Source organism: Talpa occidentalis, unplaced genomic scaffold (assembly GCF_014898055.3).
Source record: "Talpa occidentalis isolate TD23 unplaced genomic scaffold, MPIMG_talOcc4v2.1, whole genome shotgun sequence".
NCBI classification, from domain to species: Eukaryota; Metazoa; Chordata; class Mammalia; order Eulipotyphla; family Talpidae; genus Talpa; species Talpa occidentalis.
The window spans coordinates 116,342,988-116,368,801 of record NW_026555331.1 but is presented as its reverse complement, the minus strand read 5'-3'; the positions used below and the strand labels follow the sequence as shown (position 1 = coordinate 116,368,801).

Sequence of the window (25,814 nt, the reverse complement as noted above, 5' to 3'; positions counted from 1 at the left end):
TTGGTTAACATTACTTTGTCATATTTGAGATCTTTAGAATATGATAGATTATTTGCAATATTGACATGAGCAGTATATCCCTTACTCAAAGTTACATTCGGTAAGTATGAATTTCTCCTATAGCAGAATCATGTTTCCAACCTTTGTTAGCTTCAATCTATTATTTTTCTATTGAGAACTATCTCCAAATTTGCACTCTTTGCTGATGTCTAAAGTTTAGCATTAAATAAGACACTGGCCCATTCTTGTAGGACACTACAATGTGGACAGGGGATTGAGGGAAGACGCCACGCCTTTACATCATAAAGGCCATTAGGCCTCCACACAGTGCAGTATGGGAGCAGTGGGAAGGGAAGAACATACACACATCTGAAGGGGTAAGGAAGCACCTTCAAGTATTTTAAACTGCTCCAAAAATTCTCATCAATATGGATCCCATTATTCAGAAATTTTGTCTATAACAAATCAACTATTTAAATTTTTTTTCTAATCTTTTTTTAGGAAATTAGGTTGGGAATCATTGTTCATAGCAAATGTGGAGACTAGATTAGTCTGAACTGAAAAACTTTAATGTTCTGTATTTTCCCAATATCCTCTGGTTTCTCTTCCTATAACATTTTCTTACCTTGAAGTTATGCATACTAAAATAGGATTCTAAAGGTCTGAATCATTTTATTAATGTTAGTCATAAGGTAATAGGAATCTTATTAAAATATATTTAATGACTAATTCAGACATTGATATGTACTGTATGATGCATACCAATACACTAGTATTTATAATTTCCCCCTTACCATCCCCCAATACAGCCTTTAAAAACCACCCACACTAATATTAAAATGACAATACTATAAAATTACACTTACTTTTTTGTCTTTGTTGTATTTGTTAAATATCTCTTGGGCTCTCTCTTCTCCTCCATCCGTGAACAACATGATGATCTTATTGCAGTTGGCTCTGGAAACATTATACTGTTAAAAAAAAAAAAAAGTGTATCATTTAAAACAAAAGGAATATAATACAATATGTAAGACCATGAACAGACTGATCAATACGTATATCACAAGAACCCATTCTTGGAATAATCCAGGCCCACCATATAGCTCCCCCAGCCCCAAACATTCACAGATCTCACTTCCTCTGGGTCTTTCATTAAATGTTACTTTACCAGTAAGAACTTTTTGACACCATGTTTTAAATTCCAGTCTCCCTCCCAAGTTGTTCAGAAGAGCACCCTGTGCTTAATAACCTCTCAGTAATTGATTTATACATTGTCTTTAAATGAATTAATGTTCATTATATCAATTTTATGTTCCTATAGTTCTTAGAAACCAAAAAATATTAATTAAAAAAGAACAGCTTTTTACATGTATTTCTAATCCATTTACAAACATTAGTTTCTTACTTCCTTTTTCATTCCTAATAGCCAATGCTCTTACCTATCTCTGTAAATAATAATGTCTATTTCCACAGCATCTTCCTATTCTCTCTCAATCTGTCACACATATTTTAACCCAGAAAGACTCAGTTTCAATGTAAATCCTCTCATAGAGTTTATTTAAATTTCCAAAAAATCATTGGACATAGAGCCAATCATAGATTAGCACCCAAGTACTAGTAAACTGAATAATTTAAATGCTGGACTTCATTGGGATCTAAAATTATAATCTCAGCCCTTTCTACTGTTACGTTTGTGAAAGTGTTGAGAATTAAAAAAAAAAAAAATCACACTAATCACTGAAAGCTTAGTTTCTTTGAAATTGTCAACCATCTCGCTCAGGTTGCTCAATGGAGAGAAAATGAACTTAATGATTGTAAACTTTGTAACAGTCATATTAAAGAAAGAAGAAATCCCTAAAATCAATTCTAATGACATTTTATTTAGTCATCTGATACAGTCATCTGATATATTACTTCAACATGAACTCAATATAAATTACTGAGATTATATATTTTTTTCTTTCACAATAAGTCTTAGCTTTGGATGTGTATTTTATAACTTCATGACATTCAATTCAGACCAGACATATTTCCAGTGCTCAACAATCCCAAGTGATTGTGATTATCAGATTGAACACCATAGCCCCAGCCTTTAAATGACTAGTGTTTTTTTTTTTTTTTTTTCACATCATAGTTTCCTGTTGTGTTTGAGCTAAACTGCAGGTCTGTGCTCTAACTTTCAAGGAAGTTATATTTCAAGGAAGATAAACCCCATTACCTGTTGTAAAGGTAAACAAAGACAGCACTTTGCTTTACTAATAAAAGTTCTGTTTCAAATCACCTCACCCCATTGCTTAGGCCATTTGAACATTAGCCATTCAAGTTTTTAACCAAGCATCGTGAAAGCATAGTATTGACTAAAATAATTTGTAACATTTAAGTATGGTTCTTATCTTTCAAGGTAATTATCTGAAAATATGACAAAGTCACATATATTATTATCAAGATATTTTTGTGAAAGGTATTTAAATCCCTTAACTACAATTAATTTCTCTGCTGATTTGTCTTTCATTTACATCTATAAAACAGGCAAAACAATATTTGCCTAAAGGACTGTTTCATAAAAGTGATAAAATAGATTTTTACAACAGAACATGGCTTTGTTTTTTGAAGTAGTGGAGAGACTATTATTCATGAATGCAAATATGAGTGGATGTTAGCACACTGGGTCCTGTTGATCATTTGTATAAATTAAAAAAATAACCTTTCTCAGGAAAACTAAATAGCAGGACACACACAAAAGAGATAAAATGGTTTCTCTCAACATGATTTTTCCTGGGAGTAGCTTTCTCAGGACATGCAGCAGAGTTAGAATGTAACAGAAAATTTCAGAGGATTGGCAATTCTCTAAAGAGTCACAACAATTACACACAACTGGGCTATAGCCATTTAAGTAACGTAGGAGAACTTGATCACTTCAATAAAATCACAATGGAAAGAGTTGGCCATTTCCTGTAATAACCATTCATCTTCCACTTTGTCGGATCCCTGAGTGGCTGGTACATAGTACAGCCCCCAGCATATATGCACTCGATTCAACATAGTTTTTGAAAAGTGCACTTCAGTATATTTGGTAATATTTTATGAAATGCTATATGAAAACTAATTCAAATCACAATTTAGGGTTTACTGTAGGATAAATCAAAACTCTAATTCTATTTGATAGTTACATTAAGTTATCTTGAAGGTATACCTTGCAAGGACAAAAAAAACAGGGAATGGCAAGATAGGAAGACAAAGTGTTTGATATAAAATTATGCTTCATCCATGACATTGGGAAAATTGTTTTAAAATGAAGAAATGCAGGACACAAAGGACACACGGAAAGAAAATATGTGAGACTTGCTTCAGGAATAGCTGAGAACATAATGGAAACAATTTACAACTGTGGTAAAGGCAGTTTGAGAGGCCAGAAGGAGTTAAAGCCCATTTTATCAGCAACTATTAATAAATCTCTCTTGATGAGAGTCTCTGAAATAGTGCAGTAGACTGGAGACCACTTATTAGTTTGCAATTGAAACCTGAATGGGGGGAATGAAGTGAGGCAAATTAATAATACTAAGGAGAATAACTGAAATACCAAGTTCTAGAAAACTTGATTGTTGACTCAGAGAAACAAAGTTTTTAGAAAAGCATATTCTTTCACTAGAGAAAGAATCTCTCAAACTGATAGTCAATTACATTTAAAATTTAAAGTTTTGAATGAACATTGTTTTACTAATTAACACACATCATTTAATACACCTGGACATGGACCAAAGATAATTTCCTGTAAAATATGCAGTGCTCAACTACTTTTCTTCTTCCTTATTTATCTAACAGTATCTATTAAATATTACCTCTTCAAACTCAACGCAACTGAACCTGAGCTCTTTCTAGCCTCACATTCTGTCTCTCTAGATCCTGTGCCACCATCCATTCCAGTCAGAGAACTTGTAGTTATCAAATCCTTCCATTACCACGTACCTGTACATCTCTCTTCATTCAATCCCATACCAGGGTTTCTGCACTAACTTCTTAACTCAGGTCACTTATTAGATCCTTTGATTCTCATATTACAAATTTTGCTCCCAAACCCATCATGATCTGATACCTTTCCATTCCCCGTATTGCTACGTCATAGCTATGCCCGGCCACCTGCAAATCTTTCAGTGTGCTCCATCATCATCTTGTGCTCTGCCTCTGTTGATACTGCATTTTTATCTGAATTGATTTCCCCTCTCTCATCAATCTACTTGGATCCTACTCATTCTTCAAAGTGCTGTTTTCAAGGAAATGCCTACTTCCTGACCTTCTTGGGCTAAGCTGGTCCCCTTCTTTGTTCTGCTCCTGCCTACTTTCTCATTGCCTGTGGCTGCATCAACACGCTGTTCAGAGAATGACACCTGAGTGTGCTAAGCTGGACCTTCTTGGGAGCAGATGATCTTATGTGCTTTTGTTATTCTAGCACTCGGACCATGACTGGATATCGTAGGTTCTCAACAAATACTGACTGAATGAACAAATGAATGAATGAATCAATCAGCTGTTTAAAAAATTGATTAGAAGATTCACTTAGGGAAGAACAAAGTCAGATTTGAAGAAAGGAGCACCGGCTTCTCAAATAGCTCAGCAAATATGACAGGGATGTGAGCTAACTGTACCAGATATGAGTTGGTATAGTTGGTATAGCCAGTTACAGTGAAAATAACCCTTGATTCCCACCAGCCCAACACAGTACACTGGCATGCTGTTTGCTTTGTGTCAGGTTCTGTGGATAATCCTTTTATGACCCTCTGATATACTGGCCAACGTGACAGCCCCACTCCACTGTGTAAGTGTGGAAACCACGGTACAGAGAGGTCAGGTCTGCACTCTCACCATTGTGATGATGTTGGCACTTCGGGAATAGTTCATTGCCCTCTCAATCAGTTCAAAATGAAATAGACACATGGTCATTTGAAAATACTAGGCTACCATGTGTGATATGTGCTATAATATAGCAGTCAGTAGGCATGCCAAAGTCTGACAATGTAATTGCAGACAAAAATGAAAGATTTAATCAGGGGAAATTTTATTGAGGAAGGAATTCCTGGGTAGGAACTTATTTTCCTGATCATCTTAATGTCTACAATTTGGACCTTTCTGTACATTTAGCAACAAATGAAAGGTATAATTTCATCAAAAAGATGAGTAACAACATATCCAGAAGCCATTTGATGACTGAAAGCACAAGTTTCCTGATAAATACTATAGCAATTGAGATAGAAAAAAAAATGATATTCTAAATATGCCAACTAAGTTTCAGGTGTTTGTTAAAAGCATTTAATTTTGGGCCTCTTTGATGGTGCAAGAGGCTGTCTCAGCACTATGAAGCTATCAGCAGCCACTGTAACACGAGTTCAATGCCCAGACAGACAGCTAACTCCCTGTCTCGCCCACTGCTCCCCTTAGCAGTTTATTTCAGTCAATTCACCTGTTCTGCTCCCCACTCTGTCTCTGGTGAATCCTCTCACTCCGCCTTGCCTGCATCTCTGGCCTACACCCCAGCTCTTCTATGCATAAATAATCTTGAAAAAAAATAAAATAATTAATTTTTTAAATTTTTTAATAATTTTATTTGTTAATTTTTTTAATAACTATTATTTGAATAATTTCCTTACAAATGTTTTCGGAAAGAGTTTGAAAAAAAAATTATGATATCTAAGAGAAAAAGAAAATATAGTTGTATAACTTGATTTTGGGGTTTAAAATTAAAAAATAGTTCAAAGATTTCTAATGTCTGGATATATCTGCTTTCTGGATCTATGAAAAACACACTTATCTAACCCTAAATAGCAATACAAATCAGGATATTGAAATTCCGATTCTACCATTCAACAATAAGAAAGAAAAGGGATAGTACTGATACTTACATTAAGCAGCTGTTCAAAAGCAAAACTAAAACCCTTCTTATAATCTGTGATTCCTTTTGCTGTGATATTATTCACGGCATCTTTCAGCACTTTCTTATTTCTTACATTTGCTTGGACAAGGTGCTGAAAACAGCTTACATCTTGGGCATTGCTGTTAAACTGCAAAAAAAGAAAAAAAAGAATTAAATATGTTAGTGAAAATTAAAATCAATCATGTGATTTTTGTTAAATATGTGTCTTATGGTTCTTAATTTCATTGCATTTCTTTAACTTTGAAAAAGAAAAGTGAGTAGACTGGTAACAAAAGTACCCTAAGAATCAAATACTAATTTTTAGGTAAATCCTCAACTCATACTGTAATCCTGTGATTGTCTCTTACCTTCCTAAAGCTTGTTTTTCCTGATTACAAATTTGGCACTTGAGTTATTTGCAATCCCTTCCAGCTCTCAAATTGTATGAGCATTTAGGCCAAAAGAAACCAACCAACCAACCAAAATCCATAAGCAAACACCAGTGAAATATTTCCGAATCCAGAAATGATGACAGATGGAGTAAAAATGAGGATTTCACCAGTCTCTCATATGGAAAAGTCAGGAGCAAAAATGGCCTTCTGAACAGGAAGAATAGAGGTTTTTGTAACCTCGAAATTGGATAAGAGATCTTTTCTATGGTTTTGAAGTAGGGATACAATCTGAGGGAATCAAGTGGCTTCCTAGGATCATCACTCAGAGGTTCTATAAAGAACATAGTGGAGTCATGAAGACAAGGTGAAGGGGACACATCATTGTAGAAAGACATTGCTGTGATGAGGTCCTAGGCAATAAAAAGCAAAAACAAGAGGGAAAAAAAAACTCTAACAATACCTGCCCCAAATCAAAAAGTTAAGAATAATCACCAAAGGAATTTCACCAATCCTGTAAGAAGTATTCACAGTTTATTGGATATTTCCAAAAAGGATAAGCACAACTAGGGTAGTATAAGATGATCCAGGACACTAAGCTGAGTGGGATCATACCATTATTTATTAACTGTGTTAGAAGTCTCTTACGTTCTTGGTCTACACTGTCCTATCTATAAAATGAGAATAATGATAAAAACACACTTGCTAGAAGGTAGCATACTAGCCATGTGAGATGTTTAAGATAGTTCTCCATCAAAAACATATAATTATTTAGATACGTGGATCACAAGCCAAAATACAATTTTTATAGGTGATTATATATTTTATAAATATAATACTTATTATTTGTCCTTGAAAATCACTGAAATAAAATTATAGATTGTATAATTCATCAATCCATTAAACAAATATTTCCTCCAAGCAGGTTATATGCCAATAATTGTGACAGGTGCTAGTTTTGTGCCTTCAGATGCAAATTATATCGGATGCACAAATATGGACAGAGCTCACATATATATGTGAACATTTTAATTGTGTTTACTATTAATACATGTTGAACTTCCTATAATAATCTACAAATATTAATCATTCCTCTTTGCAAATGCCCTACAAAAAAATGTTTTTTCATTTTATCAACAGGAAATATAAGCATAGATAGGTTAAAAAAAATATCCAGATTCACATAACAAACAAGAGTCAAGGCCTCCCTGGTGGCTCAGCGGTTGAGCACTGGGTTGCGAAGCTGCCTGCAGCCTCTGCAGCGCCGGTTCGATCCCCGACCGCCGGGGAGGGTCCCACATGGCGCGCAGACCTCTCCTGCCACCCGCTGCTCCCCTCAGCAGTGTATTTCGTTAATCTGCCTGTTCTGCTCCCCGCTCTGGCTCTGGTGAATTCTTTCACCCTCCTGCGCTTCTGACTGTACCCAGTGCTTGTATAAATAAATAAAATCTTAAAATAAAAAGTCAGGATGCAAACCAACACCATAGCAGAATAGTCTATGATTTTAACTATCCCCACATTGCCTCTCAATATATTACCATAAATTATAATAAATTCTATAAGGAAATATAATACTACCCTCCGGGAGACAGTAACAGGGAAGGGGCACCCAATTTCGATTATTGACTAGTTGGGGAAAGGATACCCCAAGAAATGTCATTCCTATGGCTTCAGAGAAATGTTTCACTGAAGAACATGGAGGAAAAACATTCCGGTCAAATAGAACAATGTGTACAAAGGCCCTGATGGAGCAGGGCGATGCCCTCAGGGAAGAAGAGTTTAGTTGTCAAGTACGAGGACAAATATCAGGGAGGGAGGCAGGGTCTAGATCATGTGCCCCATGCAAAATAATTAGGTTTTCATTCTGTTAAATGGAAAGTCACAGAAAGATTTTAAGTCCAATACAAAATAATTTGCATTTACTCAGGCTGCTGCTTAAGAAATGGAACTAAAATAAGCAAAATTTAAATGTAGGAGACTAAAAATTAGGAAGTTACTACAGTAACTTAAGCATATAGTGTCTTTAGATGTTGAGATGGTCAAAAAAGGCAGAACTGAAGATGTGTATTGGAGAAACAGTCACTAGGATGTGGTGTGGGACAGGCACCAGCTTTCTGACATGGGCACGGCAATGGCCACAGGGCCAGAGGTGTGGCGGGACCAGCGATACTTGAGAAATAGAGACAGAAGCACAAATTCAAATGAAGGTCACTTTCAATAGACATGAGACTGCAAATGGCCACATCAAGAAGCCATAACACTTACAGCATGAGGCTCAAAAGAAGTCCTGGCTAAAGATTAAAAAAAAAAACAAAACTAAAAATACTTCAGTATAGAAATTTGACCTAACACCATGTGAAAGAAAGTGAAGTAGAGGAGTCGCCCCGAGGAACTAAGATCCTAAGGTGGTAGGAAGGGAATCAGTAGATTGAACTGTCTTGGATGATGAGAGGAGGCAAAAAAAAAGTCAAAAGTCAAAGTCTCAAGGAGACAACACTGTGGTTCAGAGACAGAACAGGAGTCCATCGCAGGCATCCTTGCAATACAGGCAGTGTCTGTGGGGGCAGACCCCAGGGGACATATGGACCAGCAGATAGGAAATGCTCCCATGTACACAGCACCTTGACTGGGAAGGAAAGCAGAAAAAAAGGGGTAGACTTGGGAACAAGAACAATCTTGTTTAAAGTGAAAATCATTAGAACCAGATAGGAGTGATACTGAAGAAAGAGGAAGAAAAATCAGAGGAATAGTTTTTGTGACTCGTGGGGATGGATGCGATCCAATGGCAGGAAGAGCAGCAGCAACAATGTCCTAACTTCATTTTTCTAAAAAAGGGACAGCAGGAGCAGAGAACAGATTCTAGGGCACAGATTTGGTGCTGAGAAGACAACAGCTACTGTCTGGCCTTCTCCCCAGTGAACAGTGAGTCCAGTGACTGGGACACAGCAAGTGGGAGGTGGGAGATTTAGACAGTGGAAAGAAAGGAAAAGGGTGATCTGCATAGATAAGTAACTTGAGTTCCTTCTCCTGTGTACTTTGTACGCTGCTTTAAAAAACATCAGATATGAAGATAAAACTCCAATACACTTGTTTAGTATAAATTCAAATACTGAAAATTCAGTATCTTCAGATCCAATCCATTCTTTCATCACACTACTGTTCTTTGATGATTTGACATAATCTTACACTGCATGTTGCATTTTGAGGGGGAAAAATGTAAGAATTTCATGCTAGTAAGCATATAAATAAAGCTTGGCTATATATTAATAACATACCTGACTTTAGAGAATTATTAGAAATGTTTATAGGGAATGACATTAAGTAATTAAAGTATGAGTCATGATAAAATTATAATTTATGAAGAAAATGAACACTGAATTATGTATTACCCTGCATCTTTTGGTTGCCCTTGACTGGCTTTTAACTCAAAAAAAGTGAAGCATCTTATTAAGCCACTTTTACACAAACCAATTAAATATAAATTTGATTCATTAAATACAAATTCAGTGGTGTATAAGAGGAATAGTACAATTACACACATAATAAATCTCATAAATAATGTAGAGAAAGAAATAGCTTAGAGTTTAAGTCTCTATAGCAAATTTTATTCTCCTAGGAAAGTGATAAATATATAACATTCTAAGATAAACATATATTCCACAACATCTTAAACGCATTTGCTTTCAGAATAGAAAAAAACAAAACAAAACAAAACATACCCACAGAGCAGGGCCTCCTTGGTGGCCTAGGAATTAAGTCTTAGTTCGATGGCCCCAAAGGCCTGACTTCTACCCCAGGTCAGGGAGCTAACCCACATATGGCACAGCAGACCTCTCCTGCCTCGCCCACTGCTCCCCTCAGTAGTGTATTTCAGTCAATCTGCCTGTTTTGCTCCACACTCTGTCTCTGGTGAATCCAGTCACCACCTCTGGCCTACAAACCACTTCTAATAAAAAAAAAAAAAAAAAAAGGAAAAAAACACACAGCGAAAGTTTAATATTATAAAGCTTTACAGTAGTACATGGTAAATAAAAGTATGTTTAAGGAGCCTTGCTTTTATGCAAATCTATTAAGAAAATACTAAATGCTCCCCCCCAAAAAAATACTGGAACAAGAAGATGTGGTACATATATACAATGGACTATTACTCAGCAATCAAAGATAAACTCATGCAATTTGCAGCAACATGGATGGAGCTAGAAGGGATCATGCTCAGCGAAATAAGCAAGAAAGAAAAAGAAAAATACTGGATGGTCTCACTCATAGCAGGAATTTAGAAAACCTAAATAATGGACCAGAAAAAAGACATAATAAAGTAAAAATCAAAATTAACAAGAAACTATAAACCAGAGACACACTACGGGGGTGGGGATTAGGGTCAAAATAAGGGAGCTGGGAATTGTACGGGGAATATAACTTAGATGAAAATGCATACATTGTGCAAAACTGAAAAATTATGTAAAAAATATATAAAATTAAATTTAAAAAGAAAATACTTCTTGTAAAATATATGTATTTTATTAACTCTGCATTGTCAGAAATTCATAGTAACATCACTATGATACCTTTCTGGATCACAGAAAATTCAACCAATTGGATCCCTGATTAAAAGTGCTGAGAAAAATCTCTGCAGGTGAATGTGGGGTAGAAATCATGAAGGATTTTGTATTTATACTCTAGAATTTGGACATTATTTCATTTCTTCCTTCTACACACGCTATGGTTTCTACCTACCACACTTCCCGCCCCTCTTTCTTCAGTTGGTTGTCCCACTTACCTTAACATTAACATTCTTTCCTCAAGTAAGATTTTCATGACCTTCCCTAACTAGTTAAGAATAGCTCTCGTGTATGAGTATGTGTGTCTATATCTATATGTCCACCCATTCAGCTATCCCTCCCTCCCACAATCACTCCAAGCTATAACTTCACATTTCTTTGCATAATTTGACAGACTCTGCCATTGGGATAGAAGTCCACATTAGAGAAAATGTCCACCCCACACTGCATCTTTATGTTGGCATACACAGGTACTCTATAAGTATTTACAGAGATCTGTATTTACTGATAGGGAATTTTAGAAAATTAGAAGACAGTGCACAATGTTTTTAACAATCACACTACGGCCTTATGAGGAATTGTATTTTAGCGCCACAATATGCTGTTAAATTTGCATGTTCATTAGTATAAATATTCTGTCCAAATAAGCATGGTTTAAATAGTCAATTGAAGATGTGCATAGTGCAGCTAGCATACAGTCCAGTGCATAGTTGATGCTAAGCCTATTCTATTATGTTAAAGTTTCTTTTACTAAAAAGATTTGTGTACTCAATACTGAAATCAGAAGATTCCTAATTTCAAAAAAAAAAAAACCAAAAAACAAAACAGTACAAAATACAACAAAGCACAAACAGACAATTATAAACCAGAGACATACTGCAGGGGAGGAGGAGGGAGAGGGATCAGAAGGAGGGAGGAGCACAGGGGACTGTGGTGATGGTGCACGGGTGCCTTGGGAAGGAAATTCTACAGGGACTCAGTCTGAGGGGGTGGGGGGAAGCAAATATTGCTTAAAAATTAAAAATAAAAAAAGATTCCTAAATTCAAGAGAAAGATTCAGATAGACAATACCAACTTTAATAAACTATACAGAAATTGTCCCTCAAACAACTGACCAGTTTGAAAAACTTTCTGAGCTAATCGTGAACAGAAAATTTCAAAGCTTCCAAAGAACTTCCCTGTTATAAACAGCACGGTAGAGTACTATACACATCAAATGAAAAAAATACTCTAAGGCCAAAACTCATAGCTAATTCCTTAAAGTAACTTAAACTCTCAGTTTTATTAAGGCAGTATCTATTTTTGTCTTGTCCTCCACTGAATAAAAATTATTCTACAAAATATTCCTGACAGAAGGGTCGCTCGGCTGCTCATCCTATGAACCTGGCATGGAAATATGAAATGTCAGCACTGCCCGATACACACAACGTGGGTGTGTGCACCGCCACCTCGCAACACCTTTCTGGAGCACCACGTTTGCCTTTGAACAGGCTGGTGGGTTCAAGTAATTCCCCCCCACCCTGAATTGTTAAGAATTGAAGCCAAATGAAACTTGAGGATGATATTCCTCAACCTGGAATGATAAAGAGCTGTAACCAACTTAACCTCTGTCTGAACGTTTGGGCTGCCTTTCCCTCCACCTCTCACGTGTATTCCAAAATCTTGATGCAGCGAAACAGGGCAGGTCTCTCTTCCTGCCCCATTAGATAAGCCTTCCTATCTGTTGCACTGAACAAGTTTGTCTTCTTGCATTCTAAGGGAAGGATCTCCTGAAGAGGATGACAAGGAAGTTAAACATCTAAGGAAGGTAAACATGAGGTGTTAACAAAGCAAGCTGGTGCCCACTCAAAATCTCCTGCCTACATCAAAAGGACATGCCGACCCTCACCCTCGCCCATTTCCCATTTGTTTTACTCCTTATAAATAACCCTGCATTCCTGATAAATAACCTTGCCAAAGAACGGGACAGTGCTGCCCTCCACGGTTTGCCGATAAACTACTTTCCTTCTCAAGCTGTTTTCCTTTCATTGGCTGAGGGAAACTGAAGCTGGCATTTGGTATCACTCTTATTACTGCAACTTTATTTGGTACACTGCACTGTTCATTCATAAAACACACTTTAATGGGAAAACAGACAATTTATAATTCCTTGGTTTTGGAAGAATTGTTCAAATTTAAATTACTTTTTGGAACACACTTCATGATCTATTTTCTTTCTTTGATATATACAGGAAATACAATGCAAAATCATCAGTTCAGCCTGCTTTGAAAAGGGCATTTTTTTTTTAATTTACAAAATATCTTTCTTACATAATTTAACTATGCTCAAAAATCTTGTAACAGATTTATATTATATAAAAAAAATTACCTCAATTGAATATGCTTAATGTTGCAGATCAGACAGAATAATTACAAATTATAGCATCAAAAGCTATCCACATTTTGGACACAAGATGGCAATGCAGGAAAATAAATGGAAAGTGAACAGAGGCTGTAAACTTCAACATCGTGGATAAATTTTATTCCTATGAAAAATCATTTTTATTTTGGTTTTCCTATTTCTACAGCAAATTTGAACTAGAAAATATGTTGTGTAGAAAAAAAATGATTACCTGAAAGTCCCTTTACCCCAATGGCTGGTAACTTTCATTTATACTTATATATACACACACACACACACACACACACACACTCACTCACTGCAGTTAAGACTAATTTTAAGGTACTTTATCTATTGGCAAATTATTACCAGAAGTGTGTGCCAAATTATTTCATTCTCAAAATAATGAACATTTTTATTTGCCCAATTGAGGTAACATGTCTATTTGAATATTTTAATTACTTGATAGCTAAGTGAAACTTTCTCATTAATTACATGTAATCTCATCAGTAAGTACTCTTTTTTCAGTTTTCTGCTTACTTTCTAATTTAAACTCATGAGCATACCCTTTATGACATCTTGAAATAATTTAATTCTTAGAAAAAACATCCTTTGATCAGGTAAATTGCCATGTACAATCTCCACTAATAATTGCTGGTTTTCTCTGTGAATATTACATTTGGGTGTTTATCATGGCAGAATTATTTCCCCCAGTATATGAGGTGATAATTAGATTGAGCTGTTTTTCCCTTTTATTAAGTATTGGTTCCTATTGCGCTCTATATAATATGATTTGTGATATATTTCTAGAATTTTTAAATTATTTTTTCTTTACATTCTTTTACCAACTTTTTATTTTTAATACGAATGATAAAAACTAACACGTTGAGAATTTCAAGAACACAGTGCAAAACACAATTCACTTAAACTTCATGACTGGGTTCTAGGTGTAGCATGGCACCACCCAACAGCTGAGGAAATGGGGCTAAGAGTGACAACGTGCCAGTCACCAAGCACTCAATAAACAAAAGTAGATCTCAAAACCAAAAACTGGCTTTAACCACAAGACTAACTGCCATATCTTCTTAAGTTATTTTTTCACAATTGTCTTCCTACTGAATTTTGGGATTTTTTTTGTGTATGTATTGGTAAATTTACATTTACCAATAAATTTGATAAAAACTGATAACCTCACTTCAGGCAGCTTTTCGGTTCAGGAAGAATTATTCATTAGTTCCATATTTATTACTGTATCATGATTTCAAGTCTTCGGAAAAGGAGGACATCTTACATATTCTCTCTATTGAAATACAAGTCCTAAAGATATTGTTAAAAGTACTACTAGGTAATTTGTGATTTAAATTTGATTAATTTTAATTTTTATTATTACTCCCTATCCATGGAAAATGAGAATGCATGGTCACCTTCCCGCAATTGGAGATACCACACTTACATTTGATCACTCTGTCCTTAAATTGATGTTGTTATCCCCCTACACTTAGCTAGTTGTTTCTGGTTTTCTTGGTCCATGTCATCAGGAAAAGAATGTGATTAAAAATTCTCCATTTTTCAAATTCAATTTAGGGAAACCAGGTCAAAACCAGACCCTATTTCTAATAAGCTTCAATGTCCATAACTGATTTAATTATCTCTTCTGAGCTCTATCCTTCCTTTCTGAAATAAAAGTTTACTAGATCATTTAGAAAGCCCTTCAAATTATAAAATCATACTATTTGGATCTCATAGTTTTAACTATCAAAAAAAATACAAACTGAGACTGATTAATTATGTATTTGTCAAAAAAGGGTACTAATAAAAGTTAAAATATTGATAGGATGAAGACAAAATGTTTACCTAAAAAAATCATAACCCATTAAAACCTTTGAAAATATTTTCATTCAAATTAACTTTAATCATGATATACTCCAAGGTTATTTACTTGTTATAAAATGTTAAGTGGATTTCTAAATAAATTCCTTGTATCATTTTTAATATATTTTGTTTATGAACTGATACAGAAAACTAAACCTCTAACTATATTAAATTGATAATTTCAAACAATTGAGACGACTAGTCTTTTGTTTCAAAAGTAATTTAGCTTCCTCACTCATCTCTACTTGACACTGATATCTTCTCAACCATCTTTTAATCAACCACTGTGAAATCCTGACGCAATAGAACCTGTCCAGCTAGAAACATGGGCAGATTTCTGTTTTCTCTCCATCACTCTTGAGATATAATAATCACACCTGCATTGTTTCTATTACAGTTATTTTTTCATAGCTCTGAAGAAATTTCAAAGCCAGGATCCAAAGATGAAATGACCAAATGATCACAAGTGTTGATGATTCCTCTTTAGCAAAACCGTGATGCCGAGCTCACCACCGTGTTCATTATTTTCACATTAACTGAAGCTGATAACGTAAGAACATCACCCCTAGTTAATGGAGGAGTAGTTGTGGTGATGAGCAAATCTGCTTAAAGAACACAAAGAGAATGACACATATATCTAATGTACCTGCAGGGAATAGATACTGCATTACAGCTGATAATTAGCCTGAGGATGATTCTGGTCATAGAAAAACACAAAGATATTTCATAACTGATAAAAAAAAAATGGTATAAAATTCTGACAGCAATAGGAGCAGTATTTGCCATCATCACAGGCACTTTTTTCCCCAGCATTGTTATGACTGATAAAGAGGTGGTCAGTTCAAGCAGGACACTATGTGCCTTGCCTTGAACTGTTCTACATACAGCAACATTTGAGCAAGAAAGTGACTCCACAATCCAAGCAGCATGATTTCCTGGGGGGAAAAGGAGCACAAGGAAAGAGAAAATAAAAACAGACATAAAATACCAGCAGGTGACAAATGTGATAAAGAAAATGATGTAAGGTGATAGACAGTAACTAAAGAGAGAGAACAAGAAGGGAGATGCCATTGGAGATAGGGTGATTACGGAGGACCTCTCTGCCCAAATAGTTCCTGATCAAAGCTGCATTGGTCAACAGGTAAGGATCTAGACTCGGAAACATCAAGGCAAGACTATGAGGAAACAGGAGTCATTTCTAATTTGCACATATCTTTAAGACATTCACCTCCGAGAAAGGATAGATCTTTTAAACACTCTCTTTAAACATGAAATGGTATCTGGAATCAACAAAAACATTGATGACAGTCATCAAGTACAGTTGAGGGAACTACATTCAGTCTACCTCAGTTATATTGAAATCCAACATATACAACTATTCATATTTGAAAAGTATAAACCTATAATTATAAATGAAACAATTGAATAAAGAGAAGCCTTATTAACAGATTATAAGTTCAAGGAAGAGGAATTTTATAAGTAAAAAAACTCTTTGGAATGCATTTTAAAGGGTGCAATCAGCATGGATTTTTAACTAAATAGAAGAAAGGTGAATTCATTATGGGAAAAATAATTACCAAAATTTGAATCTAAAATTTGTGAGAGATCTTAACCCGTCATTTTACATATGGGATAGTTGTCCCCAAAAGAGTCAGATTTTTCTGAAGATGATCAGAATGCCACTCTCCCCAGCGTCACCTGGAAGACAGAAGCTGATGAGAGGAGCCACATTACAATTAATGGAAGAATTCAAGTTATTTTGAGAGCAGTGGAGGCCCAGGAGGTTGAGAAAGATGTCGTCCTTACCTCAATCCTTCGCCCTTTTCCCAAAATGGGATTTGACTATTCAAATATTCAGATACAAGTCCCTACATTCTACTCAATGCCTTAGTATAATATTAATTTCTAATTTCCTCTGAATTTAAACTTTCCATATTAGGAGCTTTACCACAGTTCAATTTCAATAACCATGCGCAACCCTTCTAATGTGATACTTAGGCCTGCTCATGTCACTTGCTTTACCTATATAAAATATATTAAATGTACTTAGAAAAATTTTACCCAGTAAATACTGACTTACTTATGAGCTTACTGAGTATAAAATCTATCAATTCTTCAAGTACTAGTGAATAAGCCAATAGCTTTTGTATTTTTTAAATGATAGTTCAGTTCAGAATAAAAGTATTCCCTCTGCCTCACCTTAAATATTACTTTTACTTTCTCAAATTGCAAATGCAACTAATTTTAAAGTACCAAAAACTACCTAATTAGTGGAAAAAATATTTATCATCTTTGTCACCACCTTTTATAAACTTTCCTTGCACTTGCAAAACAAATCAGTTATCCTTTGGCAATGTCCCTCTCTTTTTTCTTTTTTTAATTAAATAACCTTGATTGCTTACCCTGTTATTGTAATCCCTAAATTTGTTGTTCAGAGTCTTTCTTATCTTAGGTATATCATTTTTTATGTGTCTTTTGGATGAAGATAATTTTTTAAAGTACCCATCTTAATCTTTAAAGAACACAGTACTAAAAAAATAACACTGGTTCTTTACAAGAACTTAATTCTACTCCTTCCAGTTGCTGTTAATATCTTACCTACTCAAAGCAAGCTAATGCAAAATGAAAACATAAACATCCATAGTACTAGTAAATTTATGAATTGTCGAGATCTTAACATCTAAGACAATGCTATGTGTGACTAGATATAACAGACCCAGAGAGGCCTGTTAGACTTTCCTAAATGTATTTAATGTATCCTGATTTCTAATAGCCTCTTTGTTTGGGAATAATTGGAGAGAGACTTGCTACATATAAATTCTGGCTGCTCAGACCTAGCGTGGAGCTAGAGATTCTGTATTTCTAACAAGCGGCCAGGCATGGCTCATATTGCTTGGCCACAGGCCCCACTTTAAGTAGCAAGGGTATGAAGTACAATATTCTTGTTTGTTGATATAAATGAGATATAAATCAACATAAAATTTCCTGAAATCTAGATGGATGACTATTTTATAAGACACAAAATGAAATTACTTTCCTAGAATTCATTTGTAACAAAACTATGTTGGTGAGCCAAGTATCTTTTATTATACTTGAGCTCTGGCAAAAAGAGTACCTGATTTGTAGGGGTTGAGAAATCACCTTCAAATTTAAATTGTACAATAGCTTGCAAATGTGTTCATTATCATCTACAGAGTAAGAGAGAGGCTAAGCCAAGAAAATCATGGCCTTGTGTAGGAACAAATTGTCATGTTTTAGGAGGAAACCTGAAATTTAAAGCCCACAGGAAAGGGAACAATCTAAATCACGTCTTTCTTGCACATACAGGGCAATTTCATATTTAGACAACCCCTTCTCTGACATGAGTTGCCGTTAAACTGTCAAGAACTGGGAACTGTCTGAGATTTCACTCTACTTGCAAGCTAACGAGCTAGCCTCCTACAGTTTCATAGACAATGGCAGAAAAAAATACAAGCCCCGTGGGTCAGAGACAAAGAAGGTGTATCACTCATGGCAGTGACGGTAGCCTGGGGAACATCTTTATTTGCACCTAAAGCCCATTTCTCACAGGAGGATAGGGTGGAGGAATGCCAGGGACACCTGTACAGGCAAGAGATGTTTCAGGTGAAGATTCCCAAGATGAAGAAACTCCTGTCTTGCACAGGGGCTGCCAGCATCAGTATATTCTTTTCCCCCCAGAGACAGACAGTTTCTTAATTACTCTATAATGTAGATCTCTTGTGAGGAAGGCGCTATCTCTATCTACAACCCTGGGATGTACATAAATTTCAACAAATTGGTTGTTAATGCTTAGACTTGGAGATTTAAGAACTGCTTCTGAGCATTTAGAGGATGATAATAATCACAATAAAAACATAATAATGATCATAATATATTTCACTTAGTGTTCAAAATTTTGGCTGGTTAAATATGATTCCATCCATTTCAAAGAGGAGGAGACAAATTTATAAACCTTAAGTAACTTGTACAAAGTCACATAGCTATTATTTCAAAGTTCATACATTATCCCTTTGCCATTCCACAAGTGCAGTGAAGAAGCAGGATTGTTTGAGGAGAGCATGAAGTAGGTCACTTAATCACAGATGATTCTTGCTAATTTGGTTGCCAGAACATTCCATCACATTGCTGTTTACTTGATATAGACCAACACATTCTAGCTTCCCTATCCATATAGTACACAAAACAATCACCATCTTTGTAATATTTAGAATATTTTTTCTTTGTTTATATGGACACATGAGAGCACAGATCTGTCTCACATAAAAATATGTGCCCAGGAGGTTCACGAACTTTTTTCAGTTGTATTTAGAGCAAAGATATCAGGTGGAGTAGGGCTCACCTTCCCTTTCCAGCCTCCTAACTTGGCTATGGTTTTCACTGCTGATTTTATACAGGAATTTTGTTTTTTTTCCTCAAGTTTGATCAATTTGCCTATCACATAACTACATAATATTGGGACTACAGCTTCTCACTTCTACACATGCACAAGCTTCACTCACTCTCCACCAAGCTCCAGGGTCAGTACCCTACCCCCTTGCCTCCTGGCACCTTCTCAACACCCCTGCACCTTCTGGTAACCAGAATGGTTTTCGCCAAGTCTAAGAATTATTTCTGCTCTGCTTTGCCAGTTTGGTTTGTTGGTTATTTTACTTCACAACTGAGTGAAGCCATCTGGTAACTGTCTCTCACTTTCTGGCTAATTTCACTTAGCATAATCAACTCAAGATCCATCCATTTTGTTTCAAAAGGCACCATTTTATCTTTTCTAATAGCTAAATAGTATTCCATTAAGTATATATTCCACAGTTTCTTCATCAATTCACGTGTCAAGGGTCATTTAAAGTAGTTCTATCACTCGCTTATTATAAATAATACGGATATGAACACAAGAATACAAAATTCTAATTGTATTAGGGTTTTCATATTGTTTGGGTAACTATCCAGCAGTGGATTACTGGATCAGATAGTATTTCCTTTTTGTTTGGGGAATATTCATACCATTTTCCATAGTGGTCGTATACTTTGTTACATTCCCAACAGTGGTTGAGTATTCTTTTCTCCACACATCCTCACCAACACTGATTATTTCTGATCTCTTCTTAGTATAGGCCATTCTCACAGAGATCAGATGATATCTAATTGTGGTTTTGATTGGCACTTCCCTTATATAACAAATGATTTTGAGCATTTTCTCATGTACCTATAGACCAGCTATATGTCTTCTTTAGAGATTTGCCTACTTAGGACTTACAGATAGACTCACTTCTAGAATTGTTGACTATAATCTAGGCAAAGGATTTAGGTTACTTAAAAAACATGTTCTCTCCTACAACCAATAGCAAAGATATTATAAGGAATTATATTTTGATAATTTCTTTCTAGTGAATAGAAATAGGAAGCATTTTATAATGACCATGAATTAGAAAAACTTCCTGGAAGAAAATTCAAAGATCCTTACCCTAATCCTAACATTTGCATTGACTTCTTAAGTAAGGTGACAACTGGTTTTATGGAAACATATGACCTTGTTCTTCAGTCATTAACTTTTAACACATTAACACAGAGAACACAGTCAGCATGCATTTTTCTTTCATTCTCTACTGACTTGCATATTTTACTTCTAAATGTCAAACTCCCTCATATTCATAAACAAATTCCACTCACTATGTCAACATTTGAAATTTTCCCTGTAAATCAGAACATGCTGTGATTGAATAGCTGTTCCCATCATCTACCACTTACTTCTATCAAAGCATCTAACTGGATTAGTGGGAAAACAGCTCTATTATGCTCCCATTTAAGCTTTGTCTAACAGCAGGCTTCCTTTCTCCAACAAAGAACAGCCCTGGAGATAATAAACACTAGAAAATTATGTAACACTCATTCTGACATCTTATACATGATTTAAGCATAGAAATGACTATTCTCTAAAAAAAAAAAGAAACTTAGAAATATAAACCTAAAAATCAAGGCTGCTTGATTTCTCTTTCTGTGGTTCTCAGCAACTTTGTTAAAGTGTTTATATAGATTGCATCATAACTGTTTGGATGACTGACATGATCGTGGATATGAGGCTGAAGAGAAATGCAGGAGGGCTTTTTGAGAAAATTATTGAAGTTAACTACAAAATTACTGCCAGGCTTCTTCCGTGCCTTATTATTAAGCTTCCCTGAAGTTATAAAACCTAAACATTATATTGTTTTTTTTTTTAGACTTTTACCCAGTTTCAAGAGATATAAAAGAAAAAAAAATCTGCTATTGTGCATACAAACACACATACCAAGATATCATAAATGTATTTAGAAGTCTTTTTTCCTTACATTTCCATATCATTAAATTGTTAAGTTTGTATTTAATGTTAAAGGCCTATCTGTTAAAGATGAAATTATAATTCTACTTTTACCCAAATATTACAGAAAAATTAATCCTGCAAATAAAGCAAGGCAACTACTGAAACTTATAATCTTTTAACTTACAACATTAATAAAGTGGACAGTAAATATATAAATGAAAGTAAGAATATATTGAGTTGATAGGCATAAGAGTACATGACAAAGAAATATAAAAAAATAAAATATAAAAAAAGATGCCCTACATCTAGCAAATGTATAAACGAGAAATGTATAACCACTTACTTGCAATGTTAAGAGTAATCCAATTCATATGTGCTTTTTCTAGCCAAAATACAATTTCCTAAAAGAAATTCTTCAACAAAAGACAAATAACATTCCTCTTTAAAATAAATAATACAATTAGATTTGCAAAGATAAGAATTTCTGTCTGCTTTTATAACCTAATACTGTTTCTATCTTGGAATTTCTAAGAATTCTAATATTAAGGAATTTCCTTTTTAAAATATCACTATATAATCAGTCACATAACTTTATATTTTTCTTTAAGATTGAGCCACATAATTTTTTGGTTTAATGTGTAGACTCTTAAAGATGACTGTGCTCCAATCTTGTCTTTTCCCTTAGAAAAGTTCTTAGAACTATTTCTTTATCTGTCAGATTAAGGAAAGTGACATTATCTAATCCACACAGTTGTGAAGAACTAAATGAGTTATCATGAAAAGAATGTAGAATAGTTCCTGCCATATAAACAATGGTAAAAGAACTAATAATTCTTAGTGATTTCCAATTAAACTGAAGATTAATATACAAAAAAGAAAATATGTCTCCTTAGTAGTATAAGATCTACTTTAGAACTGATTCATATTGATTTTGTGATGGGAAAATCTGTTTTTGGAACAGGATGATTAACTATATAGATTTTTCAGTTATGACAATGTACTAATGATTATTCTGAAATAAGTTAAAGGAAAATGTATAGTGAAAAAAAAAATTTCCATGTGTAGTTAACCAAAATATTTATCACCTTTTGGTAAGTGAGGACAGAGCAGATTCAAGCAGATTAAAGAAGCTAACCTAAACTAAACATGCCAATATACTAGGATTTGTGACCAAAAATAGATTTCCCTGAGAGCAGAATGGGAAATAGCTATGACTGCATCTTTCAAATATCTTCCTGAAAATTTGTATTACAGTTTGTGTGAATTGTGCAACATTCAATATCACTGTATCCCCTAGTTTGGAATTCATAATTGAGATAACTGTCATGATTTTTGAGGTACTGAGATGCTCTACTCCAGGTCACAAACACTCCCAGTTCTTTATACCTGCAACATATTCTTTTTGCCTGCATGTTTTTAGCTCATATATTCAACCACAAAAAGAGAGGTCACCCAAGACAGGATATACAAATGGCTGTCAACATAGCAGTAAAGTCTGTATTAAACTGGTTCACAGAAATCACAAGGCAATATTTTGCAATTGAGTTTCTTGATAATTATGTTTCTTAAGGAGTTATCATTTTTCTTTGAAGAAATACACACTTAAAACCATAATATTTTTAGGAAAAGCAAAGGTCAGTAAAGTCTGTTAGATATTAGGAATCCAATGTCAATCCCCTCTTAAGTTCTTTAACTAGGAAGGGAACAGTTTCTGACTAAACGCTGAAAAATTTATTCAAGGTCATTTCCACTGTTTAATCAAACCAATTCTTTAAAAGTATCTACAAATAACATTCTTAAGTTTTCAACTGGAGCACATTCTACTGGTGCCCCATCCATATTTGCACACATGCAGCTCAAATTTAACTGCCCAAGATTTCTGGGGGTCCCTGTTTGTAATGCAGTAGCCTGGAAATGCCAGGGATCTAATGCCCTTGGGAGTAATCATCAACTTTAAATACTCCATCACATTTTCCTCTTGGAAGAAAAAACTGTTTCATGTTATCTAACCTCCTTCTCCAATATGCTGACAGGATTAAGCTCTCTTCATTCATCATGGTGACTTGCTGTATAATCCATCTTTTATTAGTTCTTTTCCCCCTACTCCACCCTTTTGTTTTACTTCTCATATTCGGTCTCTCCTAGAACTACTTCCCAAATAAACCATTTATATTTGAATCCTGATCTCAGGGACTATATCTGGGCAAAACTAATCTAAGTTGATATTAGCAGTGGTCTTTGGAAGCATATCCTCAGGATAGGAATCTAGAACTGAATCGCTTGTCAAACATTTGCAACAAAGACACCACAGGCAACAAGCTCTATGTCAATCATAACTGGAGTGAAGGAAACCTTTCAAGTTCTGTAGCATCACAACTGCTAAGATTTTCACCTGCGGTAATCAGAACACAAGATAGATGGAAGTGAACCTAGCATTTGAGACATGTGGGAACAACAGTAATAATTAAGGGCTAGGAGTTGCTTGGTTGTTGTTAAATCCATGGAAGAAGATGACAACCTCAGGTCAACCAACTATCAAATAAGGGCAAAATGTGAAAATAAAAAGACTTACATGGCAGCTAATTAAGAGATTCTCATCTCCTGTTATGAGGTCAATTTGTGCTAGAAAAGGAACATTTTTTATTTGCGAGTCACAGAATTATTAAGGAACCTGCATTCACAACACTGTCAAATTTCTCTGCAAAAGTTAGGGTAGTGATAGGCAAGGAATGGCTAAGAGTATATCTCAGTGGATACAATTAATCTGAACTTCCAGATATCCCCTCCACCTTCTGGACAGGCAGTTATAACCTCTTCCCTTTAGAGAGAAGAAACTTCTCTGTTCCTAGAAACTATACAAGCTAACATTTGTTTTCCTCAAGATCTGATCCCATCTCCCCTCAAAGCTCTTGACAACAAAAAAAGATCAGGTCTCAACATGGTCTTTGCCCCAGGAAAACAAAAAAGAGAATATTCAAGAAATGTAAGATGTATAAGATCTACTTAATATAAACTAAACTAACAGATACTGGAAGAACAGTCCAGGGAATGGATGCTGAGGGATCTTGAGGCAACCTCACCTTGTCATCAGTGTGGTATGGAGGAACAACTAAGGTGAGATAAGAAAACATACATGGACTCCTGTGCAGTGGACAGTGGCTGGCTGGCAAATGTGCCTGAATGAAAAAGATTGGAATGCGTTTCCCAGAGAAAGAGTTCCATAAAAGAAGTATAAGTATGGATTTATGGGGATAAACATAAAGTATACAGATGTTTTTGTCTCACATCAAAAAATACTAGAGAACACTCAATCCAGAGGAGCTTCTGAACAATAGGGTAGACAGGGTGATATGCACACTAAAGGTCACCCACTCTCTGTTTATGCCAAGTACAGTGCTTATAAAATGGGCCCTTTATGGAGCCATCTGATAGCAGAGAGAGAAAAAGGATGGGTTTAAATGCAAGAATGCTTTCTCACCAAGTGGGATCTAGCTACCACTGCTGGTGAACTACCATTTCAACGGTAATTGTCCAATGCTGAAACCAATATATCATCTTTCAAAAAGAAGGAACACAACTTGATTGTACACAATCTGCAGATTGTACACAATTTTACCCTCTGGAGGAGGAAAATTTTGTTTTTCTTTCATTTTTGATTGATAAACAGTTAACAGTTACACATTCCCTTTCTTGTTCAGTTTCTCTACCAGTATCACAAATCTTCTGGGTTCATGTACTGCCTGAATTTTCCTCATGAGATCCTGAATAACATCTCCAACCAAGCAACCTATTTTATGGCAAAGGAGACACAGTAATTAACACAAGACCACAAGACCACAGGTAAACACAGGGGTCTACCACATAATTTCATCACTACAAACTGTCAGTCTAATAAAAGAGTGGGATCATCTTTTCTTAAATGTGCTATTAAGATGCCATCTTGTAAATGAGTCTTTTAGTTGGAATGTTGTCCTTGAAGAGGCAACATATTCTTTAAAGGGTGTCACTATATTCATTAGTGTACACCAATTCAAATCTGTTCATTTGTTTTTTTAAAGATTTATTTATTTATTTATGCAAGCACTGGGTACAGTCAGAAGCGCGGGAGGGTGAGAGAATTCACCAGAGCCAGAGTGGGGAGCAGAACAGGCAGAAGGACCAAAGTACACTGCTGAGGGGAGCAGCGGGTGGCAGGAGAGGTCTGTGCGCCATGTGGGACCCTCCTCCGGTGGCCGGGGAGCAGCCGGGGATTGAACCGGCGCTGCAGAGGCTGCGGGCAGCTTCGCAACCCAGCACTCAACCGCTGGGCCACCAGGGGGGCCCTCAAATCTGTTCATTTAAAAAAAAAAAGCTAGGGCCTCCTTGGTGGCACAGGAAGTTGAGCACTGCACTGTGA

General features: G+C 35.4%; 1 protein-coding gene across 4 annotated transcripts in view; it reads right to left on the bottom strand.

The window, feature by feature from the left end:
• CACNA2D1 (calcium voltage-gated channel auxiliary subunit alpha2delta 1) overlaps window positions 1-25,814 on the bottom strand; it is a 415,589-nt gene that overhangs the window by 70,984 nt on the left and 318,791 nt on the right. For all 4 annotated transcript variants that reach the window (XM_054692495.1, XM_054692492.1, XM_054692493.1 and 1 more), the window contains exons 11-12: window positions 5,895-6,053; window positions 867-971 (exon numbers count right to left, since the gene is read on the bottom strand). In XM_054692495.1, the coding sequence (XP_054548470.1) occupies window positions 867-971; window positions 5,895-6,053 (264 nt within the window). The remainder of the gene's footprint in view (window positions 1-866; window positions 972-5,894; window positions 6,054-25,814) is intronic.